This window comes from Physcomitrium patens, chromosome 4 (genome assembly GCF_059467195.1).
Source record: "Physcomitrium patens ecotype Gransden chromosome 4, ASM5946719v1, whole genome shotgun sequence".
NCBI lineage: Eukaryota > Viridiplantae > Streptophyta > Bryopsida > Funariales > Funariaceae > Physcomitrium > Physcomitrium patens.
The window spans coordinates 10,871,934-10,893,783 of NC_143413.1; the positions used below are offsets into that span (position 1 = coordinate 10,871,934).

The window sequence follows — 21,850 nt, forward strand, 5'->3', positions numbered from 1 at the left end:
CAAGATTACCCCTTCATCGAAACAGCTGCAAAACAGAAAACCTAGCCCTAAAAAGCGGTCGAAACACGACAGTAGCTCCAAAAGGCACGGTCGGTGAAATGTCGCCAATAGAGGATACAGCTCCTTTGTGCCATTTATTGACCTCATCCATTGTGCCCGAACATGTTTGAACGACAAAGTCAAGCCGCAGATTGATAAACAAAATTAGACTTGAAATGAATACTCGGCAACCAATCCCACAGAACACGGAAGGGCAAACAGATCCACCCACATGGACATTCTTCTGGATTACTATGTAACGTAACATTGCAAAGTCTTCGCAAAACGGCTCAAAAACCAGTAAATGGGTTTTTAATGAATAGAGCGAGAGAGAGAGAGAGAGAGAGAGAGCATCTTTCAATGTATACACATGACTTTTGAGTTGTGTCTTGAGTGGAAGACTGTCCAACTAGCCTCTTGTAGCACTTGGCTTCTAATGGATTGTACACAGTGCACGCGGAGACTGGAGCACGGGATAAAAAAAAGAAAAAAAGGAGAAGGAAAACGGCTGTTCATCTAGCAGATGCATGGAGACATGCACCGAAAGGAACTGTGTGTGTCCATGCTTGAGAACTGGCATTATATGTCGACAGTGGCGTGATTCATGATTCAGCTGAGAAAGTCTTGCTCTTCACCCATATGGAGATGGCCATGAGTGATCCGTCGGTGTCAGCTATGAGTGTTGATCAGCTACGACCCGAGGTGGTTTCATCGTCGAGGAAAGACGGTACAATCAACAAGTGTTTTTTTTTTTTTTGTTTTTGTTTTTTCTTCTTCTTCTTCTTCTCGTGCAGAAGTGGGAGAAACGAGGACTCGGCGTTTCCACCTCGTTTGTATGACGCGTGATCACCCCCCCCCCCCCCCCCAAATTAAGTCTCTCCCAGATACGTTTACAACGGTAGGGGAAAGAAGCGAGTTATCGATCAGTGTACAGTTTGCGATCGTCGGCACCAGGAAGACCTCTACTACTACCTCGCGTTGCCAGAATCGTCTCTTCCGGCCAATGGAAGCTCCAGGTTGACTAAGAAATAGCTTTTGCCGGCGTCTCTGATGTATTTCACTTCACCGTTCATTAGTTTTACGAGCTTGCGACACATACTCAGCCCGAGTCCTTCTTGAGTCATGCCACGGCCCCGGTCGAACATCTCACAGACAAGCTCCTCTGGAAGTCCTGATCCCGGATGTGTGACTCTGAAAAAAAACAAACAACCCCCATGCGCAGCTCGCTCAGAACACGACATTGAATGTAGAATGTGAGGTAATGTTCGCAAAGGAAAATAGGGAAAAGGCAAGCCTCAACCTGTGCAGCAGAACCAGTTCATCAAAGAAGGAAGCGAGGAGGTGATTACCCACATTCGAGGTGGGGAAAATGGTGCCCAGGTACTCACCTGAATTCTAAATGCACAACGTGGAAGCCACCAACTAGGCGTTTCTTCGTTGAGACCACTTTGATGCCAACCCAGCCCTCAGAAGAAGGGGTGAAACGCACTGCATTCAACAAGTAGTCTGCGAGGACTTGTTGTAATCGAACTTGGTCCCCAAATAAGCACATGCCTTTGATCTCCCGAGGGGTTTCACGAATTAACTGAAGGCCTTTCTCCCTCGATGTTATCATTCCTTGACTCACCACAGCGTCCATCATAGATCCCATGTCAAACTCGGCTGTCTCCAACTCCAAATACCTAGACAAACAAAGGCGGTCAATCTCTGAAAACTGAAAAGTCCGATAGCAGAAATTGCGACATCCAGAGTTATCCTCACATCCGCAAGTCTGACACAGTTTACGACAATGCTCCACGATCCATGCAGATGTGTACCGAGAGGAATTTGCGAAGAATTCAAGCTTACCCGTCTTCAATACTTTCAAGGTCCATATCATCCAAAATTTTCCGCAACTGCCGCTCACAGACTGCGCTAGTGTCCATAAACTGTTTTTGTTCTTCTGACAAATCTGTGTCCTCCATCAAATTTCGAGTAAACATGATTCCATACAAGGGATTCTTAATCTCCTGTCGAATGTACGCAAGCTCCTTGAGTTTGGCAAACGCTACTTTCTCAGTAGCTCGTTGAACAGTTAATGCCTGCATACGACAAACCCCTCCACAACTTCAGCAGCTGCCCGAACAGCATCGAACGTTTTGTAAAAAGCGTTGTTACGGTTTCACCGAGATACTTCAGATTCAATCTATGCGATATGTGAGGTTGAATTTTGAGTGACATGTGACTATAACTAGAACGAAGAAAACCCCAGGTTGAGATTCCAACCTGCAATAACTCTGGGCTTGCAGTGTGTAGAAAACAGAACACTCCTGTGATGTAATCATCTGCATCCGTCCTCTTGTTGGCTGTCAGAAGAGCTTCCACAAACTTCCCCTGACGGTCAAAAAACGAAAACGGAAACTTGTCTGTGTCCTGACCATCCATGGCATTGTTGAGGACGATCATGAATTTCGTTACTGCATCTTGGCCCTTCAGACGGCAACACATGAGTTGTACACCAAAGACTTCTCCAACTAGCATTTTCCCGAGAACCTGCATCCCGCAATGCTCCAACCTAAATCAGAAAAATCCTCCAGCTCACTGAACAATTGTACCAAAAGTGGAGACCATCGGTGGTGCGAATCAACGTATACTGGAGTCTCTACAATAGCTATGATCTCGAGAAACAACCCTAATAGGTAAATTAAAGAATAAAGATTACCTCCTCCCTCTTCCACCCTGTCAACTTCTCCATTGAAGGGCTCCATTCGGTGCAGTATCCTAGTTCATCGCCTCCAAAGATGGGTGGGATCAAAGGGTTTGGGTTCTGCACAATGCTTTTGTAGTCACCATGAATGCGTGTAAACTTATCATGCACCATCTTTTGCCCTGTCACGTCCTGGCCCACGAAACATACGCCAACCACATTCTCTTGCACATCCCGACTTGAACAGGCATTGACTATTAATATCAATACGCCTTTGGACTTTTGCTGCCCAAATGTCTTCAAACGAACCTCAACATTTTGCTCTTCTTCACCTGAAAAGAAAGGGAATCGTTCATCAATGACAGGCGACGAAAACGGAACACAGAAGACACAGAGCTCTTGCTCCTCGACACTACACTAGCCCTAGGTCAGTTCCACATCGATAGATCATCCCACGACTCTTAAGATAATTTTTCTCATTAGCCACAGTGGCTTGATTCTTCAATTAAATCTTCACCCACAATAAGAGCAGCCTGTTGCGTTATCAGATAGCATTTCAACTCGTGGAAAAGAAAGTTTAATAAACCTCGAACTCTCAGAGCCAATCTTTCTTCGAAAAGAGTTACACAAAGCAGGTTTTTATACCTTGAAGCGCTAGGTACAGCAGCCGCTCGACAGCCTCCACGGACTCTTCCAAGATCAAATCCTTTACCAAGGAGCGGCCCATGGCATCTCCAACTGGGAGTCCTGTCAGTTCTGCTACTTTCGCATTCCATCCATTGATGAACCCACTTGAGTCCACCGCAAGAATGGGCACAGTTGCAGTCTCTATCAACCTGACCATTTCATTAGCAACGGTGCTAAGCTCGTCCATACCCTGGAGCTTCAAATCGTGAAGCCGCGCATGAATCATCGTTTTCCCATCGCTATCGTCAATGTCTTGGAAAGACCCCCTCAATATGAGCTGCAGAGAGTGGATCGCATCCATTTCAATGTCTTCCCAAGGAACACTACGCCTCTTTACGACTTCTAAGAAAGCGTTGAACGAAGATCGGGGAGCCATCTTCCGACCATCGTCCTTCTCATCCGCGTCGTGCTTTGCGCCACCCCACTTAATCTCTTTAGCAGTATGAGATCTGTATCATCCCAACACAATCCAAAGATCAGAGCTCAAGTAGCAACGCGATGTACTGTACAAAAGAAGCAAGACAGGATTGAATGAATCTAGAAAAATCTCGAGCCTTACCTGAACCAAAACAGAAAATCCTTGGGAGTGATTCTTGCAGCAGCCATACCACATACGGCGTCACCAAGCAGGTTTGCGCCAGGGTAGCCTGCATCTGCCAGGCTATCTGTACTCAATCCTGTAGAATCCTTGTGATACTCCAACAGCCAGTCTGCAATCTCGGTGATTTGCTGCTCAGTTGGTGTGGTCCCCAGGAGCCAGAAACGTTTCCCGTAATAGAGAGCTGCTCCGTCGCACTTGACTAGATCCATAATGTTGGGAGATTGCGACACAATGCCGATAGGAGCATCACGCAAGAGCATGTCACATAGCAATGTCTGCGTTCGTAATATGTGCTTCTCTTTCACCTGAGCTTGAAGCTCTACTTCCATATTAAGTTGCAATCCGAACACCTGCATCAAGAACTCACACGCCGATCGGAGAGGGAAGGAGATTGTCCGAGCGGACGTGTGATGACAGACAACCAGCCCCCACAGTCGACGGCCTTTCTGCTGCACTCCGAAGTCCTCTTCTTGGTCATTTACGATGACAGCCAGAGTAATTGAAGCGACTGAACCCATATTGCCCATGTACTGAGCATGGCAGCCGTGAGGCGCTCGCAAAGTGGATCCCGCAAGAGTGATTGGCTGACGCAAGTCCTTGTCTTGAATTACCTTCACAGGAGGCGCGCAGCAATCCGCAATCATCCGCACCCTGTTTTTCATGAACAGAAACCTCGATGCTTGCGGTATATCTGTGGAGGGATAATGCAAGCCTAGGTAGGATTCCAAATCTGATCTCCGAATCTCGGCGAGGACCTCCCCATGCTCGTCATCGTGAAATTTGTACGCCATCACTCGGTCGTAGCCTGTGAGCTCACGGACCTCTTCCACAACTGCATCACACAGTAGCCCAATGTCGCCTCCGGGAAGGGATTGTAGCCGCGCAACTGCTTTAGCTGCCAATTTGTGGGAATGGAGAGCCCCAGCTGTGGAGATAATGACATCGTTCGGTCGAACAGGCTCAAAGTCTATTACTACCCCCACATCAATGCGGTGCACAATAGCGTAAAATGGCTTCCCTGAGCTTCGAGAGTGAACAGAGATGGGGTTTACCATGCTCAAATCGGATGTTGATGCGGCTCTTTCTAACGCGGATGCGCTCGAGGGAGTGAACAACGATCTTGCATCAGCTCCAATTCCGAGTACATCCTGTTGTCCAACGCTCGGTACAGCGTGTGGCACTAAATCGAGCATTTCGGGAGCATTCTCACTGTATGCAATAACCCTGAAGGTACTCTCCTCGACGGCGAGCATGCATCCGAAGGTTTGGGTGAGACCCCCTCTCTGCATGCGCTGAAGATATGATGACACAGCTTGTGCGGGAACCTGCTGCACGGTTGCTTTGGCAGCTTGACCGACTGATTTCGAGTAATTAAACGCGTCTCCGGAGTCATTCGACTCCTCGTACACAGCTTGAAGCTTAGCATCTGCGGTGGTTTGTTGCACTCGCACGCTGTGCTTCGACTTCACGGTGGTTCCCAACGAGTAGGATAACTTAGTGGACGTCATCGTGAATGGATCTAGAGGAGCGGATTACACTAATTCAATCACACATAGACGAACAAGTTTCAGGGGCTACTAGCTCCCAGGACTTTGATGTAGACAAACACTTTCACAGGGTGGAAGCAGCCCCTGTATGCACTAGCGTACAGCCCTCGCCATCACCGAAGCTTCAATGCTCTCATTTCTGAAGAATTCCGCTGAATCATACGCATCGCTTTGCTCAATGCGCTAAATCGATGAAACGACTCTCACTAACTCCAGATTCCTGCCACCAGCTACACTCCGAAAGACTACAAAATTTTTAAATACAAAATAAATTTCAAATTTCGATCACAGCCAAATTTCAGCTCAAAATTGAGCTTGGCCAGACTGCGACGAAGGAATAGAATTATGCCCCCAAATTGATGTACCTAATCGTGCACTCGGTACCCTCTGCATCCACCATACCAAGTCTGCAACTTTTCGGGACAACATTCACCAGCAATCTGTCTCCCTCTGCAGTCCTCGACAAACTGACGAAAAGTAGTAACTGCACTTTACCCCCATCGCCTCTTTCTCAATCCTCAACTCACGCCAACATTGTGAGGCTTTTTTCCAGCTGCACCCCCCTACTCTCAACCACCACTACGTCTAAAACCTCACCAAAGCTAAACCAAAAACCGACTGACCACCCTTCCACGTTTCTCCAATCGCACAATTACACTGCCCATGGTCACGATCCCGCCGCTCTGTCTTCCTTCCTTCCTTCCAATCCCCTAGGCCACCACCATTCCCTCTCCACTATTCGACTCACGCAATCAACAACAGGTAAAAGATCGTCGAAAAGCCACTGAGCACAAACAAACAAGACATGGGTCCAGGGCCTGACTGGACTGCTAAGGGGGGGATAAATACTCGCCCTGGCTGCTGTCTTGACTACAGCAGACTACACTGGTCCCAAGCCAGTGATGATGCTAAGTCGTTGTGCTGGTATTCGGCCACGCGAAGCACGCCGCGAGACAAATTAGTAAGGCCATCGATGTATCCGATCCCTTTTAAGGTGGTCGCCAGATTAGGCACGAAAGGACGACGGTACCACTGGCACGCTAGTGCGCAATCTTATTCAATCCCACACTGGCAGGCTTTCGTGGACAACCGTACGAACGAACTGCAACAAACGAGAAAACCCCACGAATGAGACCGATGATGAAGGCTTTCGTTCTCTGGGTCGCGGAGCTCGGAATGCGCTCATTATGAGAGCTGGTGTTGCTTCGTGTGTGGAGGTTGGTCACTTATCTCGGCGATGCTTTGAAGAAGCGGGGCTCTCTTGCAAATTAAAAGCTTCGCCACATCACCGCAACTTGTTTGCCACCGGAGGGCGTGTTTCCATCCACGAAAAGCGCGGTGTGGTGATGCTCCGTGGATGGGTGCTGGTGCCTGCCGCTTCGTCCAATTGCGTGATTGATCTCGATCTTTCAAGTTGTGCTTAATTCATTACAATCTCCCAGTCAAAGTGATCTCGTTGTAGCGGCGGATCGGAGGCAAAGTTGTGCCAAAAATTGGGTTGTGCAAAAGCTAGGGGAAAAAGAACTCCTCAAAGTGAGAAGCCCAAGGTAACTATCTTGCGCTTTTCCCTCAATCATTTCTTCTTTTTTCTAAAGGTCTAAGACTGTTAGAGTCGGGAAGTGAACGCTCCAGCTGCTGTCAGAACGAAGAGACTTGCGAAGTAATTTCGACCGCGACTCTCCAGGACAGCTGCCGAAGACTAGAATTAACAATCGCCAGGTCCGAAAAAAATACTAAACCAGAATGTGGATCAGCAAAGGAAGTTACAAAGATTGCCGTTTTAAGACCCTGTGCGGAATGCGCATGGATCACGATCCTTGGCAACTGCGGAAGGAGTTTCCAATTTTATAATCGCGAGAATTGAAATCACGGAAGGCCGTATCGCTATGTTTGTCACCTCCTTGACGACGAAGCTCTGGAGAAAAGGGTTGAAAAAAAAAAAAAAATCAGGGTGGAAATATTCAGGAAGTTATTTATGTTCCCCAGTCGCGGATGCATGAGCACAAGCAGATGCGGTTCCTCGACACCCGTGTGAGACGCTTCGAGGGAGCCGCAGGGGGGGGGTCTATAATTAGTGCGAGGTTTCCGAAAGTGACAGTGGCCAGCTCCGGGGCTCCGGAGGAAGCCCCTGTTTGTCGTCAACGATGGTGTTGTGGCATTCATGGTCGATCATGTGCGATCGTTATATCCTCCCGCGCACGGCCCAGGTCCTGCAACCCGACGGCCCTTCCCCTCAGAAAACGCAGGAGTGGTGAGCCCCAGCAGCAGCGCTGAAGGCCTCGTGGACACTACGTGAAGGCAGAGCGTGTGCCCTTCAAACACGACTTGGGGAACACCCACTTGTTCCCCGTTCCCCGTTCCCTCCCCTTCCACGTCGGATTGGCCCAATCGCAGAGATCGACTGGTCCCAATCGATACATGACACGTATCATGTTATTTTTGGATTTATTCTTTGCTGTATCTGCATGGGACACACGCACGATTATATATGAGTATACACACACACATATATATATATATATATATAATAATATTATTTTTGAAATGATTTTGTGTGTTTCATGCAATGTCGGTGAACTATTCGTTGTTGGGGTTTGGATCACATTGATCACTCACTGCGGTTTTAATAGATGGCTAGGAGTTTGCATTTTTTCATGTTTGCGTGTGAGTGTGTGTGTGTGTGTGTAAATATTTTTTTAATCATGGGTTATCTGTGATTTGTAGCAGACCTTATCGTGAATATTCGGAGAAGTGTTTTCCATATGTTTTTATTTTAATCTCCCTGCATTTTTGTTTATTTTGTTTTATGGTAAACAACTACTTCGTTTATTTTGATTTTCTAGATCTTTCAGCAAGCATGTAAAAATTTACTTTTTGTAAAACAACTACAACTGTTGTTAAAGATTTAATCATGACAAATATATATATAGTTTGAATATGTGTGGTAAGAAGTAGCAATTTAAAACAAGTATACATACATGCATATATTAACATTTATTATTTAAGAAAATTAGACAAAACCTATGATTGATATACAACCCAAAAGGCAGTTTATATAGAAAAGTGTTGCAAGATGAACTACTAATGCAAAAAAAAAAAAAAAAAAAAAAAAAACAACAACAACAAAAGCACCTAATCATTTTTTTGATCCTTTTTCATATGATCCTAAAAAAAACATGAAGAACTTGATCGTCTTTTATTCTTAAGGAAGTGTTCAAAACAAGGACTGGTAATCAAAGAAAATTGTTAATACTACATATCCAATTGATATTGTTACACCCAATGTGACCTCCTCATAGACAACTAGCTAATAAAATACCTCTTTCTTTTGTGCATTTTTTTCTTTCTTTACTTAAAGAGGGATTCAAGGAATTTTTAACAAAAAAATAGGCTGCTAGTTATTTTTGTTTAAAAAACAAAATATTTGCATAATTTTTTTTTAATTCAATATATATATATATATATATATATATATATATATATATATTAAATTTAAATTTGGCTACCAAGAACATATAAAACTTATTTTTATTATTTATTCCATTTTTGGGTTAATATTGGTATTAAACATTGGATTGCCAAACATGCCTTAAACATAGAAGTGCACTTTTTAGTCAATTTAAGTTGTGTGGAGGTCATGAGGGTGTAGCAATATCAATTGATGTACATGGTTAACATTTATATTATATACTTCATCATATAATTATATAATTGAATAATTGATGTTTGATTTGAATAAAAAATCACAAACTTTCATCATTTGGTTTAAATTTTAAAATGCATTCATATCAACATATCAACTGGTATTCAAGTGGCAATCTGTGCATAAATTAATTTTTAGAAAAATGAGATACACCATATTTTAGTTAATATGTTTAAATTATTTTTACAAATCCTCAAACATTTATACCAAACATTTGTTCTAAAAACTTGGCATATATTTTAAGAATTATTAATGCTCCATCGTTTTTTTGTTTTTTTTCATGTGTCATGAACCCACAAAAGCAAAGAGCAGGATTATACCAGGCTCCTATTCAAGTTCCAAGCTGGGCTGGGCAAGATCAGACCGGGCTTCACATTGAAGCAAAGCAGAGACCACCAGTCCCGCTTTCGTAGCCTTACTCGCTTGCTCGCGAGGCAGTGCAAGGCAGCTGAGCTCAGTCAGGAGGGGCGGAGCTAAGCTCTCATGCAGATCAAGTTTTTATTCTGCGGAACAGACACTGCCATGCTCGAGCATTGGGCACTGATGGGGAGCTCTGGAAGACCCACGTGCTTGCGCTATGGGTTGGAACATGGGCACCACCATACGGACCCAAACAAAATACAATAGAAGTTGATCCTGCTGCTGCTGCTGATAATGATGATGAAGATATGGAGTATGGCAAGGAAGAAGAAGAGGAGGAGGAGGAGTCTGAGGACCGCACACATTGGCCGTGACTGTGAAGGTGATCATCGCGCGACCACCACCCCCATGCAGCATCAGTGTCTGGAGAACCCGGAATTTATTCCCCTGTGGGAAGTGTCCTCATCGAGACGACAGTAGGACGTCGTGTTCTGTGACACACATCGATGCGTGTGCAGACTCTTGAAGGGAATCCCCTGCAGCGCGGCCAATCTCCGTGGAGTTTGTGTCTTGGCAAATGGGGAGAAGAGCCGGGCTCGCGTCATGGGTGCGCTGCCTTGAACCAGACGGGTAGATCGCCTTCAGGTTGCAACTGCCTCTGCTCAGAATGGACGTGGTGCGATTTGCCCCGCCAGAATCTGCCCTTTGTCCATCGCCTAGCTGTGAGTCATTTAGGGTAGGGTTGCTTTTGCAGGATTCCAGGATTACAACCCGGTAGTCGTCCGTTGTGATATGGAATGAGGAAAAGAAACAAAAAAAAAAAATCATCACCCCATTTTGTCTGTGCAGAGTCGCACTGTTAGATACTAGATTGCAAGCTTGGATAATAAGGGTACTTATTAAAAAGAAATGTTTCGCAGGGGGACATCCGCCAGCCTTCTCAGGCGCTGTTTCATGCAATGTCGTTGCACAGAGTTGGATTTGTATTGCAGGGACCGGCAGCCACTCGGGTGTGTGTTGAAGGATTCGCTTCACGCAACCCCCTCCCCTGGGTTGATTGTCTGGTGGAAATTTATTCCTCATTCTCCAACGAACACCAAACGCCATGGTGATCATTCTCCCATTTTTCGAAAAACTCCCACCCACTGCTCAGTATTGTGCACATTCTGCCCAGAGATATCGATTATACTTGAATCGAACCCGTCTAAGGAGTGGAGTTGGCAGAGACCTTCCGAAGAGTTTCCAACCAAGCGTTGTGTTAGCAGGATCATCCATCCACATCAAGACTTGCATTCCGGCAAAATTATCTGCAATTGGTGTCAAAGTCGATGACACAGATCTTGTCCAAATGGTTGTGAAAGCTCTTCTTAATAGCTATGATAACTATTGCAGAATTATATGAGTGCAAGAAAGTTTCCAAATTTGGAACAACTTCAAGCTCCTTTGATGCTGGAAGAAAGTCAAAGAAAAACCAAATGAGGAGAATTAATTATTAGCAATGAAGCAGTATATTTTAGGCAGCATCGTACTGGTGAGCAACAAAATCGCTCCTCAGGAAGTCATCATGTCCAGTCTTGCAAGATCAGATGCTATTACTGTAGTAAAAACAAGCATCCATTACTCATGTGCCCAGAATTATTAGTAGACATCAAAAAACTTAAAGCAGATAGAAAGGCTAGACTTGGAATCAAAACAAACACAACTAATATAGTTACTAATATAGTTAAAGGAAGAATGGTCATGGCCAACAAACTCTGAAAATTGTAATGCTGCAAATATGGCTGAGACTAAAAACGAGGGCAATTTTTACATGTTCAAAGTAACAATTTCATCCTTGGATCTCAACAATTCCACCACAGGTTGGTATCTAGACTCATGGGCAACAAACCATGCAAGTGAAAACCATGACAATTTTATTAGCGTAAAAAAATATAGTGGCAATGTGAGAATTGCAGGTGGACAAAGTCATTCAATCATAGGTTGCGGAATTGTCTACTTTATTCCACCTTCTAGAGAAATAAAAGATCTTTATGTTATTTTGTGTGTTTTAAGGTTAAAAATGAACTTATTGTCAATTGGTTCATTTATAGATATGAAGTAAAATAAAACCCCACTAGTTGTGAGTCTATTCTAATTCACAACAATTTTGATTATCCAAATTCTCTAACAAGTTCCTATTACTTTTGATTAAGTGTCCAACAATTCCAATGAAACCCCAATTGTGATCAACATAAATCCCTCTAACAAGTAATCTATTCTAGTTTGCTAATATTATTTAGCTTACAATTTAATTTCTTAAGTTGTCTCCCATTTTGTTTTAACTTCTCAATTCTCTACTAATTAAATTCCACCTTCAACCTCCACAACAATAGCATAACTACTTAAATAACACAAGGCACTCAATTAACTCAACAAAAGAACTCATACTTGAAAGACAATTCTTATTTTCCATTTTTCCTAGTATTAATCATCATCCAAAAATTCGAAATTCATCCAAGGAAAAACCCTATCCATGAAGGAGTTTTCATCCAGGAATAACTTCTCATCCACAAATGAGAATTCATCCAATTTTAATCAATATTCATCTATAATTTTTCATCTTAATACAATTGAATCTAAATCTAATTTAACTTTCCACTCGAGGTTTCACAAATATGCTTCGTGGATGAGCACAGGTTGTCGTTGCTCCCACACCGGACTCCAACTTCCTTGAGCTACTGTCGCAACAGGTCGGAGCTCCAAGTCAATGCTTCTTGCGACTAGCTCTAAGGCCGCACTGATCTAGTCGCGTTGGCTCGCACTTGGATGTCCTTGTGCTGTTCAACTCTCCAGATTCACCTCCAGTGTTTCCTCCTCACTTTCATGCTGAGCGGAGCCTTCCGTTGTTTACATCCACAATACTAGTCTACGAAGGCAACACCGCAGCCAACCAACGCCACCTCCGCCGTTGCAATGGAACAGTATTACACACTAGCTACGACAATTCACCAGCGAGGAGGCACAACTGAGAATGTCGGAGATCTTTGACCAGCACACAAAAGTAAGAAGAACCCGATGCTGCACCGCAGCAATCCGACAAAAACAGCTAGGGAAAAATTAAGGCCACCTCGATGTAGAAGACCGCCTCGGACCCTTGCCGAAACCGCTTACATCTAGTAGAAGGCCAACCCACAGACTCCGCTCCTTGCGGAGCTCTCCACAGTACACGAAAAAAAAAGGGGAGAAAACCACCAGGAAGTGTTGCACCGCAGCCTCCAACAATTGAAAAAAACCAGGCACGAGCTCCGGAGCGCTCGGAGCTCGGAACTTGACCAATGAATTTCCTTAAAAAAAAAAAACAAAAGAACAAGGCTAGACCAAGACCAATCGCCCTCGTCGTAAATTTGCAGCCTCCGCTGAACCCACCGAATCAATGCCGCACAACAAATGTTCTTCTAAGACCTCCACCTTTGTAATGCAGGCACCGATCTCAATCACTACCGAAAGCTGGAGCCACAAGCGACCTCGACCTCAATTCCTCTTCTATTCCGCTTCCAACAGCTACACGACGGCTGGCCTGATGCTGCGACCTTGATCGAAGTCAACCACAAAAAATAAATAAATAAATAAATCAATAACAGAATGTGACTTATTGCATATGGCCGCAAAACAGAGACCGACGATGACGTTCTTCATGCGGCGCCGCTGCAATCCTATCCGTGACAAGAGGCGTGAATCCCCTGTATCTCGACCTCTCGATCTAGGCTGTAGTTGCACGCCCTGAAAGAGATAACGACGCGACTTCCATGAATCTTGACGCCCCAACTAAGTGCAGATAAAACTAAAACCAGCAGTCCTCGACACCACTGCCGAACACCAGCCGACTCGAACTGCTAGCCAATACCCACAACACCGCAGCAACTAGAGCAGAGGAAAAAAAAAAAAACAACGTAGAAGAGAAGAGCCCGTCTTCCGCACCTCCGACCCTCGCACAAGAATTAACTCCAAGAGAACCCCGAGGGGCCGCCGCAATGCTGCAGCCCAACCATCCTTGCGGAGCCTTCGCAGCACAAAAAACCGAGGAGTAAAAAAAACTAAAAAAATAAAAAAATAAAAAAAATAAAAACAAAACAAAACAAAAACCAAAACAAGTCGGAAAACAATGGCAATGCCACCTTCAAACCCCAGCGCCGCTACAACAGCCCGACTCATTGAGCCTCTGAACGCGACACCCCAACACCGGAATTCACGAAGCGCAAGAACCACACTTCACAGTCAAGGCGTCCGCAACGCCTTAAACACCAAACTAAAAAAACAGGAGAGCAGGGAAATGCTGCACCGCAGCACTCCCACAATGCGAAGGAGAACCAAAAAAAAATTCGGAGCGGCGGAACTCATGAACTATGAAGAGAGGGAGAAAAAAAAACCCCGCAAAATCAGAGAGACGGCTCCGGGGCAGACCAGACCCCTATGGGAAGGGATGCTGTCAATATTCGGGGGTAGCCTCGCCCCCTATCCATCTTTTTTTTTAGCCTATCTTTTCTTTTCCTTTTTTTTTTTTTCCTTTTCTTTTCTACTTTCCTTTTTCTCCGCTTTCCTACTCTTCTATTCTATTTTTTCTTTCTTTTTTTTCTTGTTGGATGTTTTGAATCAAGGGTTCTACCTTCTTTTCTAATCCAATTTAAATACTTTAATGACAATAAAAACTACTACAATTACATTAAGATTTCTATTAGCTAAATTGAAGAGAAACTATCTATTTCGGAATTCTTTTTCAAGAAAATTTTGCAAACAACCTATTCTAACCACTAAATTCTATTAATTTCTATTTATCTTAAAATTCCTACATTAACTCCCTTAACTAATGACTTAAGGATCATAAGTGCATTTTTTGTATTTAAACCTACAAGTGAGTCAATTGTAAAGCTTACAATAGACAAAAGTTTTATATCTTGTTTGATGATCATAGATGCATTATTTATAGCAATGGATCCAAAAATATTATTGGTGAAGAGATATGCAACAAACTCAATGGTCTCTGTTATTTGTTAATAAGAAATCTAGATGTCACGATAAATCTAACTCACATCCAAGCTCATCTTATAAAACTATAGCTCCATAAATTAGAACACATCTGCCATGAACGCCTACATGATCTTTTTGCACAAAATATAGTTACTAGATTATTATGCATATTAGTCTATTAAGAGTTTTGTGATTAATGTCAAGTAGGGAAACATAGAGAGAACTTGCCAAAAGCTAGTAACTCACAAGAAACAAGGCTACTTGAATTATTGCATATAGATCTATACATGCCTTTTCTATTACTATCATTAAGGAGATTAAAATATATATTTTTGTAATTATAGATGCTTTTATCCATTATATATGGATTTGATTCATTTATAAAAAATAATATCCTTTGCAAAATTCAAGATCTTCAAGTGCATCATAGAGCTCCAAATGCAAACCAATATATATACTATTAAAAGTAATTGTAGAACAAAATTATTATCAAGAGAGTTTATCAAACTATATGAAGATTTAGGCATGAGATGCCAATTAACCAATGCTATGACCCTTGAGCAAAACAACATGGTCAAAAGAACAAATCAAAAATGTCTACAAACAATCAAGAATATGTCAATATAAGTTGAAATCTTAAGATTTTATAGAGCAAATTAGTGAGTAATGTAGCTTTCTTATTAAATAGATTGCTAACTAAAAAAAATCTTTTGATAACATCATTTGAATATTTTTTTAAACAAAATTTAGATGTTTTATTCCTAAAAATTTATGGATCCAAAGTTTACATCTAAGTGGCAAAGGATGAAAAAGAGGTTGCAATTAAAAGCCAAACTCGATATATTTGGAAAATATGACAAAAAAATAAAAGATTTTTAAAAATGGATATTCATTAAAGGAAAATTATTAATATCTCAAAATGTTAAGTTTGATAAAAACAACATCTTGCAAAGAATAGTATATCTAGCACTAGTTCCAACCAAAGTATCTACTAATAATTGGAGAATAGAACCAATTCTTTTTGCGCATGAATAATTGATTGCTATTCATTTCAGGATAGTATTGCCATTGCTACTTCTTTTGACATTAGCTGATTGTTCTAGAGTAGAATCGCCACTAAAACCTTGTTTAGTTTTCACTGAATTTCATCCGCATTATTGAATCTTTTCAATTTGAACAAGGCACCTTTATTATTAATATTTCTTTCTTAAAACTTATTGCTGCTTCAAAAGCATTGTCTCAACTTCCAACCTACCATCACCAAATATCAGCATTTGTTACTAGCAATCTTTTCAACACTCCATTGTATTATTGCTTGTCCATACTCAATAGCTCAGGTAGACAAAGTTTAATAATAAAATCAAGCCAAAATCATTTCTACCAAATGAAATACTTTCTAACCATAAATCAAAAAAATAATATAAAATTAAAATTAAAACTTTTCCTTTGTACACAAGACAATGCTTGTCTCAATTGGAAGACAATCTCATTTTTTTAGTAAATTCCAATTTCAAAGAAATCTACACAAAACAAACAAATCTTATTGAATTTTATGAGCCAACAAAGATAGATTGTTTTTTTGGTATTTCCACATAACCATTTGATCTAATTAATTTTTTTGAAACAAGAGCTCATCTCAATTAATAAGAAGCAATGAATTTAGGAAAAAAATTTATTCTAAAAAATCAAATATGGAATTTATGTATTTTGCTTTTAGGCCTCATACTAGTTATAGCAAGATGGATATACAAGACAAAAATTGGTGTTGATGGTAAACCAACAAAATTTAAAGCTTACTTAGTTTCTTATAGATTTCAACAAATTAAGAGAATAGATTTTAATAAATTATTTGCTTCTATAGCAAAATAGAAAGTTGTATGATTTGTTGTTGTTCTTATAATGATTAGCCTCTATTATATCTTAATGTGAAAACTGCAATCTTTAATGGAGATTTAAAACAAATAGTTTATTTGAAGATATCCAAAAGATTTCATGATTCTACCATAGCAAAAAAGATATGTAAACTCAAAAAATTATTATATAGGCTAAAAAAAGCTTTGAATACTTGGTTTGAAAAGATTAATACTTTTTTAAATGAACAAAGACTTTCACAAATAAAAGCTGATTACAACCTATTTTACATAAGAAACTCATAAGAAATAATTATCTTAATATTGTATGTAGATGATTTGCTATTAATAGGATCTGGTAAAATAAGAATCACAAACTTGAAATAAGAATTGATGAGTCTAATTAAAATAAAAGACTTTGACAAAACTACTTTTTATGTGGTTGTGGAATTTAGACAACTACCTCAAGGAGTATTTTTATTGCAAATAGCTTATGCTTTATAAATCTTGAAGAAATTCTCAATAAAAAATTATACTCTTAAATTTGTGCCAATAGTAGAAGGTGTCAAGCTTGGATTAGAAGATGATTATCCTATAGTTGATTCAAAACGTTTTCATTTCCGTATTAAAATGCTTATATATTTCATTAATATTAAGCTACAAATATTCTATGTCATAGGAATATTAAGTGAATTCATGCACAACAAAAGAATAACAAACTTATATATATCAAATCAAGTGTTATGATAAATTGAAGGTATGCTTGATTTTAAAATTTTCTATGGAAAAAATAACAATCCAGGATTCTAGAATTGTAAAAGTAATAGAAATAGTTAGTATTTTTAATTTTAGTATTTTGTTTAGATAAAATAATATAAGAAGAAATATCCCACCGATGATATTTTGTCGAGAGCTGATTGATCATAGTACTCTTCTTGAATCTAGCCACATTGACAAACATCTACTATTTTGTCTAGATTTTAATACTTAGAACTTCACATCAATATGTTTATATAAGTCTCTTACTACGGAGAGGTATTAGCAAAAACATCCATCCACATTGAAACTTGTGAATGCTCACCAAAACAATAACTATATTTGTGTCTTCAGGTATATATGAACTTAGACTGCTTCTTATAATATTATTATTATTTCACAAACATATGTATGTATTTCTATCACATTGGATAATATAAACATCGTCATGAAGAAATATGACGAGTTCTTCATATCCTCAAACAAAAGCTCCGACAAATCCTGTTATTATCTCCTTATAAGCTTTTACTCATACAATTCAATTAATGCATCAAAAGAAGAGACCATGCAGTCAACTTGTTAGTTTGGTCTTTGAATATGACCATGAGGTCTCTTATTATTGATAAGCCAAATGTTGTAAATTACATAGAGCTCAAAATGTTTAATTTTTTTTTAATATAAGTTCAAATTGTAAATGCACTAAGTGCTTCTAGAGTTGTAAACATGTAGCAACAACTTTCTTACAAGAAAATGAAGCTTGAATTCTAAAATATACAATTAGTGAGTTACCTCCAATGTCTAAGTTCCTATGCTTTAAAGACTATATTTCATATGAAAACTTATTTTTTGGTCAATCAGAGATGTTGATTTGGCCTCCATTTCCATGTAGTTTTAGACACAATGGATTCAAATTGTCCATGTGACTTGTAGAATATTGTCCAAAATCCTAAAATATAAGAATAACAAAAAAAAAGTCTTTTTTATTATTGTTTTATGTTGTATACATGTTTGAAATGAGGTTATTGAGAAAATATAATTTTCAATATATATGAAAATTGGACAAGTACATTAATTAAGATAAATATGAAGAATAAATCATAATTATTTCAAATTAAGGATTTATTTTATATTTTTTTTGACAAGTTGGTATACATTGAATGTTTTATTTGCATTAAGTTGAATCAATTAAAATGTTATCAAGTCCTTGTTCAAAATATATTTTGGAGCTAGAATTTTGTGTACAATGATTCCAAAAATGATGTGGTTGTATTTACATCTAAGAGTTTTAGACTTGATTGTAATTTAGAGAGTATGTATGGAAAGCACACATAAGTGTAGAATGTGTAAAAGGCAAATAATTTGTAGATAGAGGTTAGTAAATTTTTATTTAAAATAAATAAATAAATAAATAAAATACATTATATCTTATTTATTATATCATGTAGTATGGATTTTAAAAAGTGAAAATAAGAGCTGTAAGGACATTAAAATGAGTGATTCCAACTTGAATAGTAGAATAGTAAGTTCTTTGATTAATTTGAAAAAAAACTAATAGTAACAAAAAAAAATTGGTACACATAGGCAAGCCAACTTTCTTTATGTAACTAATTAAATATTTGGATAAAAAGCTCTTTTTTGATTTTGGTTCCAATTATGCTAAAAAAAAAAAAAAAAAAAAAAAAAAAACTTTGAAAGAAAAATATATAGTAATTGCATGTTTTGTTAGAAAAATCTTTCATAAAATAATTGTCTTTTTGGTTGAGTTAATTTAACCAATTATTACAAGAAATCTTAAATTTAGATAAGGAATATTTTTATTTAAAAATAAGATTAGAAGGTAAAAAGAAGAAAAAATTAATATTATTTCTATATAGATTGTCTCTTGGTATAAACACTTCTAAACATGAAGATGTTGTGAATCTAAGAGATTGTAGGATCCATAACTATCAAGTATTATAAGATCAATAGAAATATCTATTTGAATTACATAAAATATCAAAGACACACAATATATTTAAAACATAACAAGAACAAGAATAATCTTAGAATTAGTTAAATTAATAATGTCAATAAAACTTTACAATATATGATCTAACTTAAACTAGGAGTTGAAGTGAATATTTTGAAACCAAAGAAATGTCTCATTAACAATGAGATTCTTTGACATATTCATTAAAAAAATTATTATTATGACTATGTAGAAATAGAAAAGTAGAAAATAAAAGTAAAATTATTATTTCTAATATTCTTAGTCTTTATAATCTTGTTCATAATATGCATTAGTCTAAGATAAAGAGAGGTGTATCACAAAAGGTGGCAACTTTTGACACTCTTGTAGATCCTTGTCTTCCAACAATATGTGCAAATTTACTAAGTCAAACAACAAAAATTTTAGAGAAGTTATTATCATATTAAGTACGATGTGAAATAATCAATATGTCAACAACTTAAATAAGTTTGTCAATAAACTACTCCAAATTAGAATATAAATATTTTCTCAATTGAAAAGAAAAATAATATATTAATTTCTAAATTTTAATAAATTTAGTATTAAACCAGTTGATAAAATAGATTTTCCTATTAAATAATAGAAAAAAAAATCAATAATAATTCAAAATATAATGTTTATTTTCTTAGGAGAAAAATCTGCAATTAAAATTATTTTTTGCATTGCAATAATTATTTGACTAAAATAAAATGACATAATGTAGCAAAGAGACAATTTTTTTAGATTATGATAGTAGTCTTACATGTCATTAAGTATTGTTCTAAAAGTATTGCAAATTAATCTTATAGAAGCTACCAAACAAAAAAAGCCATTCATAAAAGAAATGAATTTGTATCAGCAAACATATGCACATGTATTAAAAATTCTTATACAACAATAAGTGGAATCTAATCTTAAGACACTAACACTCAAGAGATGTTAAAAATAATATTTGTTGCTTTGTATTTCAATTTTGATCAAAGGAATGAAATCATAAAACATAGGGTGTCAAAATTAAATGGTTGTGGTTCTAAACAAAACAATAGTAATAAAACAAGAAACTTTAGAGATTTAGAAGTAAAATACAAGAACAAATTGAAGTTCATTGCTAAAATAAGCTTGGCATTGAGTATTATCTCTTTTAATATTTGTAATGAAAAAAATAGAAGCTATAATGATATTTCTATAAAAGAGAATGTTTATGTTGTTGCAATCAAATTACTAATATATATGAGTTGTTAAATGCATCAACAATTGGTATTCTTAATTTAAATACCTTCTCTTTGATAATAGGATATAAATAATCTATCAAAAGCAAGTAACAAAGAAAAATTATTTGACTTAAATTCAAAAACAAATAACAAAAAAAAATATCATATTTTTTAACAAAAAAATATTTTTTTAGGATTCTAAATTTTTTTTTAATTCTTTTATATTAATGATTTGAAGATTTTCCTTTATAATATTAGAAAGCTAAATAAATCTTTCAAAATATTTTGATTATGTAGCAACATATATATAACATCAAATATAAATTTTATATCCTATTGCTATAAGAAGAAAGGCTTTGAAGCTAAAAAACTTAAGATCTTAAAACAATCTATAGCCAAAAGTTGGAATTTTTATATTAGATGTGGTTTTCAACTATATTTTACATCCAAATAGTACTTGACCATAAAAGATATGCATGTTTATTTTTTCTCACATAAAATATTTTATGGACAATGTGGAGTCATTCATAAATACTTATATTTATAGATTAATCTTGAAGCCATCTAATGTAATTAATTAAGAGTAGTTAATGTTTATTTGTCATATAAAATATAAGAAAGTTGCAAATCAGAAACGGATTTGAATTTATAGAGCTAATTAAAATTTTAAAATCTATAAAAATGAGTTATTTCATTAAAATAAAGTTTTGGCTTATAACATTTTAAGCACGTAGAGCTTTTTAAAAGCTAAATTAAAATTTGAATGTTTTTTTATGGCTAGTAAGATCTTAAGATTTTTTTGGAATGAAAAGAATAGTTATTTATTCAGATTAGACATATACTATTTAAATTCCAACACCTTATCTTAAGTAAAATAGTTTTGGATAAAAAGTCCTTACAGATATAGCTTATATAAATCATCTTATGGTAAAACTATCTATTCAATTCTAAAAATTGAGGTCTTAGAAATCTAAATTCAAGATAAATTCCTTGTCTTTTGAAAACCTAAGAATCACACCATAAATACACATAATATAGTCCAAAGAAAATGTTGATAGAACTTTTGATAATAGGATATGATATTTATTAGGTTTTGTATAAAATGTTATAAAACAAAATCAATGTTTAGATTTAAACAAGAAGTAGAAAAGAAAAAATAATTTTTAGAAGTCTAATAAAATTTTCAATCTAACTCTCAAATTGTAAATTTTCAAAAAGAGTTAAACAAAGTTAGATATATGAAGATACAAAAGAAAAATAGTGAGAACAAGAATTTATTAGAAGATATATATTAATAAAAGTTCTAAATTCAATAAAATAAAAATAAAAATAAAAAATGTATAGAAAATAAATTAAACTCTATAAATATAATCTTTAAATAAAATATAAATAATTTATACCTAATATGCAATGAAAAAA

At 37.5% G+C, this 21,850-nt stretch overlaps 1 protein-coding gene and 1 long non-coding RNA gene across 2 annotated transcripts; both read right to left on the reverse strand.

Annotated features, from left to right (window-relative positions):
- Positions 1-248: 248 nt before the first annotated feature.
- On the reverse strand, positions 249-6,362 carry LOC112281688 (phytochrome 1). Its single transcript, XM_024518496.3, has 7 exons — positions 3,972-6,362; positions 3,371-3,861; positions 2,741-3,057; positions 2,305-2,571; positions 1,888-2,120; positions 1,428-1,721; positions 249-1,230 (listed from the first exon to the last, which is right to left on the reverse strand). The coding sequence occupies exons 1-7, from the start codon at positions 5,519-5,521 to the stop codon at positions 1,008-1,010; spliced, it is 3,375 nt and encodes a 1,124-aa protein (XP_024374264.1). The 5' UTR covers positions 5,522-6,362; the 3' UTR covers positions 249-1,007.
- Positions 6,363-12,138: 5,776 nt separating this feature from the next.
- LOC112281173 (uncharacterized) lies at positions 12,139-14,084 on the reverse strand. Its single transcript, XR_002969535.3, has 3 exons — positions 13,778-14,084; positions 13,581-13,662; positions 12,139-13,382 (listed from the first exon to the last, which is right to left on the reverse strand). It is a non-coding gene; the product is annotated as an uncharacterized LOC112281173 (long non-coding RNA).
- Between the last annotated feature and the right edge of the window lie 7,766 nt (positions 14,085-21,850).

Coding starts and splice junctions, on each gene's coding strand:
- LOC112281688 (XM_024518496.3), bottom strand. CDS start 5,521: ATGACGTCCACTAAGTTATCCTACTCGTTGGGAACCACCGTGAAGTCG. Junction 2,572..2,740: donor CAGGGTGGAAGAGGGAGGAG/GTAATCTTTATT, acceptor TGCGGGATGCAG/GTTCTCGGGAAAATGCTAGT. Junction 2,121..2,304: donor CAAGCCCAGAGTTATTGCAG/GTTGGAATCTCA, acceptor TGTCGTATGCAG/GCATTAACTGTTCAACGAGC.